General features: G+C 41.9%; 1 protein-coding gene across 1 annotated transcript in view; it reads right to left on the bottom strand.

Annotated features, from left to right (window-relative positions):
• Nucleotides 1–9,619, bottom strand: part of LOC102372828 — a 141,717-nt gene that overhangs the window by 87,503 nt on the left and 44,595 nt on the right. Inside the window, exons 16-18 of the mRNA XM_025211391.1 lie at nt 5,985–6,115; nt 3,402–3,602; nt 2,001–2,122 (exon numbers count right to left, since the gene is read on the bottom strand). Of these exons, the coding sequence (XP_025067176.1) occupies nt 2,001–2,122; nt 3,402–3,602; nt 5,985–6,115 (454 nt within the window). The remainder of the gene's footprint in view (nt 1–2,000; nt 2,123–3,401; nt 3,603–5,984; nt 6,116–9,619) is intronic.

Below are 9,619 nucleotides of genomic sequence, written 5' to 3' on the forward strand. Positions count from 1 at the left end.
GCCACGTGTGAATAATTTAGAACTGGCCAATAATGGGACTCGAATTAGCATACAAATGGCGGGAACTGTTTGCAACGAGCACTTCTGTGCTGCAACAAAGAAATGCACCCTGCAAAGAAAGCTTCAAATTGGCGGGAAATTCTCCCTTGCACCGGGGTTCTCTTTTGCAGCAGAAAACACCACCGTGCAAAGAAGCTATAATTTAGCAGGGACAATTTAGCAGTGCCGAAGCACACAAAAACAAAAATCACACCCTTTGGGTTGTGATAACTGCGAGCTCCACACTGCTTTGGTGATGCGTCCCCTGCACGTGCTGCTGCTCTGAGGGGTGCAACCCCATGCCGCTGCTCTCACTGCAGCCCTGCATGCAAGAGGTGCATTGCTAGGGCAGTGCAGAGCTGGCAGCAGTGAGCAGCTACTCTGTGCAGTTCCCCTGTTCCCTGCCTTGCCGGGTCATGCTCACTGGGCTGCAGAGGCCCCGGGGGAGGGAAGCAGGGTGGAAGCCCAATCCCACAGCCTGCACCTGCCCTGTGTACAGACCTGGGGGGCACAGGTCCCTCCTACCCCCCAGGAGTGCATGCAGTGGTCTGAGCCCGCAGCAGGGGGGAGCTGGGGCAGGAGGCTGTGGACCTGGGTCCATAGCCCTAGCAGCAGGGGCCTGAGGAACAGGGACTATGGGTGGGGGGCAAAGGGCACCAGCAAGGCTGTGGAGGGGAGGAGTGAGAGGCATGAGTAGGGCCAAGGGGCTGTGGGTAGGGAGTGAGGGGCACCAGAAAGGCAGAGGTAGCTGTGGGGGGACTTTAATTTTAAAATCACAGATTTGGGGGATTTTATTAGAGAATTTATAATTTTTTTATCACAGAATTTGTGATTTTTTTAATCAGGGAAAACCAGGATCCCTGATTGTTACATAGAAATGTAACTACTACTTTTATCTGGCAAAGAAGGTAAAGAATAAAACTTCTCACGGGTTAGCTGCCCCAGTTCATCTGCCTGCTCAAAATGAGATTACTATAATGTTCACACTCATCATGCTTAAACTAGAGACAAATGATTGTAAAAATACCATAGTACAGCTAGAACAATAGTAAACCTACAGATCAATGCAAACAGTGATCCTGAAATTAGACAGGCATTACATAGCCCTTACAACTGGAAACATTAAATTTTCCTAGAGGGTGTAAAATTAACAAACTAAATTCACTAACAGGAGTACCTTGTCTTACTTGGTTAAATTTCTGGTAAATCAGAGTTAAATTTCTATCAGAACCTAACAGCCCACCAAGCTAGCATGGTTAAGACAGTGATTCTCAAACTATTTGAACATGAGACACCTATTACTGGGTTCAGGACACTCCTCCATGACTTTCATGAATTGAATGGCACCCCATTAAAAAAATTAATGATATATTCCAGGGCTTACCTTCTAACAAAAGGGCTATGCAGTGGGGGGGAGACAACCATCTGGCTTATATGCTTAGTTTATCTGCTTATCTCCTTATACCTTGCAGGCTCTGGCAGCACCCCTGGGTACCCTTGCATCCCGGTTTAGAATCACTAGCTTAAGGCATGCCAGTTTCTATAGCCAGCCACACAGAAGGAAATGATGTGGCCATTATCACATTGAGCCACCATTTGCTCCCCACATTAAATGATTAGGTACCCATTTACAGCTGGGTCAACTAGTGGGGGAGGGACCTTCAGCACAAGTCTGAAGTAAGGCTTGATCCCATGCTTCTAGAGCTGCTTTGACTGCTCTGCTGCCACCACACATCCCTGTAGCTCACAGGGTGTGTTAAACTGCATATTTCCTGAGAATCCATTTTTTGTTATAACACCTTTCCTAAGGCAGCTACTATTTAGGATTCATCACCTTGGAAGCCAGACTTCTCAGGTGGGGAAGAGGGGAGGATGCAGAGAGATTTTATTGATAAATAAAAATACAGAAGCTAGAGCAGAACATTTAATTTCAAGACAACTGACCCTATAAAATTACTCACAAATGGCTGCTGAGAGATATAAGTTGCTTAGCAATTATGTTAGGGGGGAGTCCAAATTCACTGATGCCACCTTTCTGACCTTCTCGCCAAATTTTGTAAACATATTCCCGCTGGGAGTCAATCTGAAAATCATCAATAAGCAACAGTAGGACAAATTCAAAACAGAGCTAAAGAAACTTAAGGAAAAAATATTCTTGGCAAGCAAATATTATTTACTTTAAATGCAAGCTGCATTCAATTTAGATTCGTTACATACATAAGTACCAAGACCAAATTAGACCTTATACAGAATCATAGAAAAATAATGCTGGAAAGCACCTCATGAGGTCATCTAATCCAGCCCCCTCATCAAGGCAGGATTCACCCTTGTCTAAATCACCTCAGCCAAGTGTTCATTTAACCTGCTCTTGAAAACTTCCAGGGATGGAGACTCCATAACTCTTCATTAAATCTACTGTTCTATTAACTTAGTTCTACTAGAGCAGGATGTTGATGATGCATTTTCTTTTATTGTGCCCCAAAATGCTAGAAATAGCAGTGCCATGTCCTTAAAATAGGCTCAGCCACGTGACAACCACAAAGCACTCCACAAACAGTCAACAAACTTTCCAACTGCAGAGTAGGAAACTGAAGCTAAGAGAGAGGAAGTGACTGGTGCCAAGACATACAGGCAGTGCATGGTAAAGCTCAAAGCAGATGGCAGAGTTTAAGATTTTCAGTGTTGTGGTTTAATTCGACAGACCTTCTGCTCTTCACAGTTATAACATACTCCACTTAAGTGAGTAGCCCCAAGACTAGAAAAAGTTTATAAACTTAAATGGAATATGCCCTTACCTAAACTCAGTGTACGCAATGCTCATTAACCATAGCAACCAATTGCATCCAGCTTTCTGCACTTTATTAATGCTTGTTTCCTTACTTCCCAGAGAATGTCTAAAGCCTCCAACTGCATCCCTGAAATTAGGACCCAGTCATTTCAGGACTACTTTAGACATCTTGAAATTGATGGCTCCTCATCATTTTCAGCAGTTATGCAGTTGAACAGACTCATTCAGATTCCAAGTGTACTGAATTTCCAATTGTGCTGGATTGTATCAAATTGAAACAGATTTAACATTTTACATGTTATATAAAGCCCTACAAGTTTCCTGCCATTTGCTTTGTGACTGAAAGAAAATCTCAGCTTTCTGCTCTTGAAGGCATTAACATTTATGAAGCCCCAGCCAGCTTTCCAAGTTAGCCTGATACTGACAAATTTAAGTGACAGCCTAACTAATACAAATATCCCAAACCTATATAAGGCATATCTGAGGGTTTCCAGTAAACTGAAGTTATCTAATCTAGCATCAGTTCCACTCTCCTGTGCTCCCAAAGGATACATTATAAATATTACCTACTTACATGCTGGTTGACTACATCCCTCACCAGCTGCAGGTGAAGCCTGAGGCAGATGCATTCATCTTTGTAGGTGCTGACAAAATAGCCAAGTCGGAGATCAAACCGTGGGCGTTTATACATTATGTCAGTTATAGCTTGGGCCAAAGCAAATCTTTCTTCTGCATCAAGAGCATGTTGATAAACTTCAAAATAAGCATCTAAAAGCTGAATGCATATTCAGAAGTGAGCATAAGATAGAATTTGTTTTTCTTTTCATTTGTTCTTTGCTGTTAATGGAGAGAATTTAAATCCAACGGAAGAGCTTCCAGAACAGATCAGACCTGTGGGTCTGACTGGCTTGGTATTCTGTCTCTGACAAGTGCCAGTCCCACATGCTTCAGTGGAAGGTACAAGAAATACTTAAACAACAGAACAACCCGTCTCCCTGAGCTATTTCTTCCACATCCCAGGGAGTTAATGTCTGGGTTGTGTTTTAAAACATGGAGGGTTTATCCCCCTTATACACTTCAGGGAGAGAAGGAATGGATCCTCTGACATACAAATGAGAATATTCTTCTTTATATTAACATCCATTTCTCTTTCACATTACCTTCATTTACAGTATTTCTTCCTCAGCAGGACCAAAATAATACTATTCTGCTACAGAGCTCTATGGCCATACTGGCCCAAAAGCACCCAACTCACCGCAGACTCCACACATTCCTGTGGCAATGGCTATCACCTGTATTTTACGTTTTTAAAGAATCATGCTATCAGCCAATATAAAAAAAAGTGCAAACACTCAACAAATCACCTACATGTACCCCTGCCCTCCTCCCGGAGGTTGAAAAGCTTGCCTGTCATTTACATGAGGATATAACCGTTAGAACACATCTGCATGCTAAGTACAGACCAGATACGGCACCCAAGCGCAAACATGCACAGACTCTGATGACACAGTGGTAGTACTTTCTATTTAAGATACAATTTGTGTGTGGGGACAGGATGGGGAAATACAAGTTCCTGACACCTTTATTTCTAAAGAAAGTAACCAGATACAGGAAGACAGAATTTAAATCTGGGGTATTTTGCAGAAATACAGAAACTGAGGTGCACCCACATTGCCATACGCGTTTCAAAAAACAAGCAAGTTTGTGAAGAATGGAGAGGTGGAAGAAAAGGGAAGATTTTGAACAGCTAAGGGATGAGATTATGACAAAAACAATTACTTCTCTGACTCAGATGCGAGTGACCTGAATAGTTCTGGTTGCCGCAAATGCAAATATTGAGCAATAAACCATAAACAACTTCTATGGTAGCTAAGCTGCCTCAGCTTTGAAACAAAAGGCACCATTTTTTTCTCATTTAGAAGGACTTTTGCTCCTGTTGGAAGCTTTGGGTGTCTATTGGCAAAATAAAGGAGACCCACTTCCATTTTGTCTTATCTCAGAGCATAAATGCTATCCAGAACATACCTCTAAACATTGGTATTTATTTTTATCCTCATGCTAGAGATTGCCTCAAGCAGAATATCAATCAAGGCTAGCACGTTTTTGGAAGTTATTGTGTTGTTGCTCTAGAGTTTTTCATGAAGAAAAATAAGTTTCCATGCATAGAATTTTTCTTTGCCTAAGTTAAAAACAAAACCAGAGGCAGTTCTGGAGGCATAATGTAGTTACATTACAGTGGAAATGGAAAGCTGTCAGGATAATGAGAGAGTGACTGAGGCAGAGAACTGGACACATACACACACACACTCTACCACAATGTCAGAAATGGCTTAAGAATATTTCCATAGTTGTATAAAACCATATGCAATAAACAGAAAAACTCTGAAACTAACTCGTCCTTGAATGGTACACATCTCCCACAATTCCCTCTTTGCTATTGCTGTTGTAGAAAAAGGATGGTGTTGTCCTGGGACTAAAAATTAAATGCATGTGACCAGTTCACAAGTGAGAAGGGCCGAATGGCCATCCTGCTCTACTCCTCAAGTGACCATTAACAATCCCTGACACTGGGCTCCAGGCATTAACAGCCAAAGACTATCACCACCCCCATGTATATAAAAATAGTTAGGTCATCATTCTCCTTTCTTCTTAAACTCTGATCTAATTTTTCATCCAGATTGCAAACATTTGGGTAAGGAACTCTGCATGCATTCATATGCATTTGATGCCTTACACCTTCTTGCAAAGTTTTGGTACTTTATTTTCCATTTTTCCAACAGCTTTAGTGAACAGCACACTTGCAAACCTACTTTAATGCTGACCTGTGAGTATATGGCAAGCAAGAGGTCAGTTTAAATCAATCCAGCCAGCAAATTCACCAAGAACTTGATACCAGCATTTGTACTAATCCATGGCATTTTGTTCACTGATAGATTTAGCAATGGCCAAGGGATGTAAAACAGGAAACATCCATGGAACAGTTACAGATACCACCTCTTCTATATTCTCCAACTTCACCAATAATAGTAGGTTGTCATCGGTGTGCATTTCCATTTGGAAAGAGTACTAAAAAATAAACTTAATAAGCAGAGGACATTATCTGAGCTGTAATAATAGCTTTCAGAGTTCACTCATCACAAGAGAAAATAAAATGTACCTGGCATTTATTTTTTAACAGAGTGGTCTCACAAGTCCAGAGGTCAAGCAGCACAGCAAATCGATCCACAGATGCATGAGCCCAGCCTAGAAGGTTGCTGTCACTGGGCTGACTGCCGCACATTATATGGCCTAAGAACAAAAGAAGAACAGTGCAGTAAGTTTTCTTCCACAGAGCATCTATATTAGATGCTTATTAACTTTGCTTTAAGGACTTCTATTAAAGGAGAGAGAGAAAGAGAGAGAGAGAGAGAAAGCAGTTTCTCATGATACAAGAGGTTATTTCTACACAGGTTTCCCTTCTATAAACTCTCTTTATTTTCCCTACAACATCTCTACAAAGACCATGTAAAACAATCTCTGGATAACCTCTTGTTCAAGAAATGAAAGCTGCATCTGAATGGGAAGAAATAGAAATGAGCATAAATCCTGGCAAATTCAATGTAAAAATAGAATAAGGCAAGCCAAAACAAAAAAAAATTCAAGGAGCAACTTGCTAGAGACATAAACCATGATATTATTAAAGGGGTGTAGGGTGTAGGTTGTAGCTGTGTTGGTCTAAGGACATGGGCAGACAAGTTTCTTTGGGTAAATCTGATATCTTTTATTAGACCAATTCAAACAGTTGGAAAACTTCTTAGCAAACTTTTGGGTTTAAATACCTTCATCAGGCTGAGGAAGTATCTACAGTTGGTGGATCCAGATCTTCCTGGATCATTCCAGCCTGATGAAGGACATTTAAACCCAAAAGCTTGCAAAGAAGAATTTTTCCAACTATTTGAGTTGGTTTAATAAAAAATATCAGATTTACCCAATATTATTAAATGCATTTGAAGCAGGAAGCTTGGCAGGGAGTCAACTGGGCCACTGGATAATCATGGAGTAAATGAGCACTTAAGGAAAATAAGGCCACCTCAAAAAGAGCTAAATGAATTCTTTGCATCAGTCTTCACCATGGAAGACTTCAGGAAGATTCCCATACTGGAGCCACTCTTTGTAGGGTACAAATAGGTAGAACCGATTCAAACTGAGGTGTCAGTAAATGGGATCATAGAGCAAATTGATAAACCAAACAGTGGCAAATCACCAGGACCAAATGGTACTCACCCAAGACTCCTGAAGGAGCTCAAACTCGAAATTGCAGATCGATTGATTTTAGTATGTAGCTTATCACTAAAAACAGCCTACAAGCCAGAGGACTAAAGGGCAGCCAACATAACACTTTTACAGTGTTTGATCCAGTGAACTACAGGCCAGCGAAGCTAACTTCTACTCCTAGCAAATTGGTAAAAGCACAGTATAAAAGAGGTTTGTCAGATAAACAGGATTTGCTGGGGAAGAATCAACATGTCTTTCATAAAGGGAGGTCACACCTTGCCAGCCTAGTAGGGTTTTTTTAGGATATTACAAGCACATGGCTGATACAAGGTATTTGGACTTTCAAAAAAACTTTTGACAAAATCCTGCACTAAAGGTTTTTAATTAAATGAGGCTGTCATTAGAAAGAAAGTCCACTTGTGGACTGGTAACTAGCTAAGGCACTTGGGAAAAAGATAATTTGGGTTGTACCTCCATGATAATGGACTCTCTGATACTAATCAGGAAAGAGATCTTGGAATTGCAATGGATACCACTCTGAACATATAGGTGATGCAAGGTGGGGGGGCACCCTGGAGCCCATTCAAGACCCTGGTGCAGTGCTGGGGTCAGGACCATAAACCAGCAAGCTGTGCTGGTATTATCTCTGTGATGCATTCAGATGATAACTAAACACATATTCATACGATCTGGAGATACTCCTCTCCTAAAAAGGCCCAACTTTGCTATGATATAATTGTACTTAGCATGTGTTTACTGCTTGAATGCATAGACACTTGTGATTTAAGTGCAGCTAAAGTGTCCTAAGTGTAATGTGCAAAAAGGCCCTAAGTAACCTGTCCCAATGATTAACCATCCTCATAGCAATAAAGTTCTTCCTAATATCCAACCTAAATTTCTGCTGCCGCAGTTTGCGTTGCTCCTTACCCTGTCCCCTGCAGCCAAAGAACAGTCTATACCCTCCTCTTTATAACCCTTCAAGTATTTGATGACTGTTACCAAATCCCCTTAAACAAACAAAAAGAAGTTCTTTTTCACACGGCGTATGATCAGCTTGTGGAACTCATTGCCACCATATGTTGTGGAGTCTGACAATTAACCAGTTTCAGCAGGGAACTGGATGCACTTATGGAGGATGGATCCATCAGTGTGTATTCAAATATGATAGTAAGGAGTGCAACATCAAAAAGAGGATTTCCTAGGCCTCTGAATACTGGAAGCAGTAAGAACAGAAGGGCCCAAAGATGTCTAATAAAGTACCCCTGTCAGTCTGCAAGAAGATCAAATGTTTAGTTCTCTGTTTCCTCAACCCAGAATTTAACAAAAACCTGCTCAATGAAAACCTGCCTGTGTAGCCCATAATGCTCCTGGCAGGGCAGAGAGCTCTTTATACTACTGGAGCAAGGCACTGTCTTGTTATTAGAGGGTTTCATTCATAGTTTAAGACATGGTGCAATGATTCCAGCTGCATGGCCACATTTTTTACTTCCAAATAAATGCAAAGGTAAATTCAAAAGATATCTGTAAGCCTCAGATTGTCTGTCTGATTAGTTTTGCTTATTCTCCATTTGAAAATGGCACCACCATTAAGTTTAAAGATTAAAGTTAGTTTGACAACAAAAGGTAAGTCAAGCAAAATGATTGGAAATAGTTAATCATTAGTCCAAAAATCAGCCCTAGTTTCAGAGGGTAAGACTACACTGACTGCCCTCAAGCTACCTTGCAATAAGGTGGTTACAAAATAAACTACTTAGAAGGGGAAATGTTTTTATCCTGTTTCAAACCCTTCCTCCCACAAAACTATTTGTCGCAATAGATGCAGTACCAATTTCATTTTGTATGCTGAAAATATACGAAGTGGTCTGAAGTTTTGTTTCTGAGAGTAGGCTCTGAGAGGCTCAAGGTGCACATAATGCAGCTGGTAAGGTAGCTCAGCTGGTTTGCTAGAAGGAACCTTCCTCCATTAGCTTCACCCCCAGTTCCCCCAGAAGTTGCACCTTTTCACCCTCAAACCATCGCAGTTATTTTCCGCCCATTATTAGTAGGGGTCTACCCAATTTGAAGAAGTAGCCAGCCAATTTTGCGGGCAGATTGCGGGGCTGGCCACCATTTTTATGGGCTTATCATGGTGGGCCCCACCCCACACCTCTGATCTGCTCAGGGTCCCCAGTGGCCCTGCCCGCTACCGCTAACTGGTGGAGAAGGCTGTCCATCATATGGCCCCACCCTCCCTGCTGATTGGCCGAGGGTTGTCTGTCATGCAGCCCCACCCCTTGCTGCTGATTAGAGAGGGCAAGCCTTGTCAGCCAGTGAACAGCAAGGGGCAGGAGCAGAAGTCATCTTGCCTGCTCACCTTCATGCCAGCAGTCCTCCTCCCCTCTTCCCCTGTGTCACAACCCAAGGGTGTGATTTTTTGTTTGTGTGTGCTTCGGCACTGCTAAATTATTTTCCCGCCGTTTGTAGCTTTCTTTGCAGGGTGCATTTCTTCGTTGCAGCACAGAAATGCACGTTGCAAGGAGTTCCCGCCATTTGTATTTA

This window comes from Alligator sinensis, unplaced genomic scaffold (assembly GCF_000455745.1).
Source record: "Alligator sinensis unplaced genomic scaffold, ASM45574v1 scaffold962_1, whole genome shotgun sequence".
Taxonomy (NCBI): domain Eukaryota; kingdom Metazoa; phylum Chordata; order Crocodylia; family Alligatoridae; genus Alligator; species Alligator sinensis.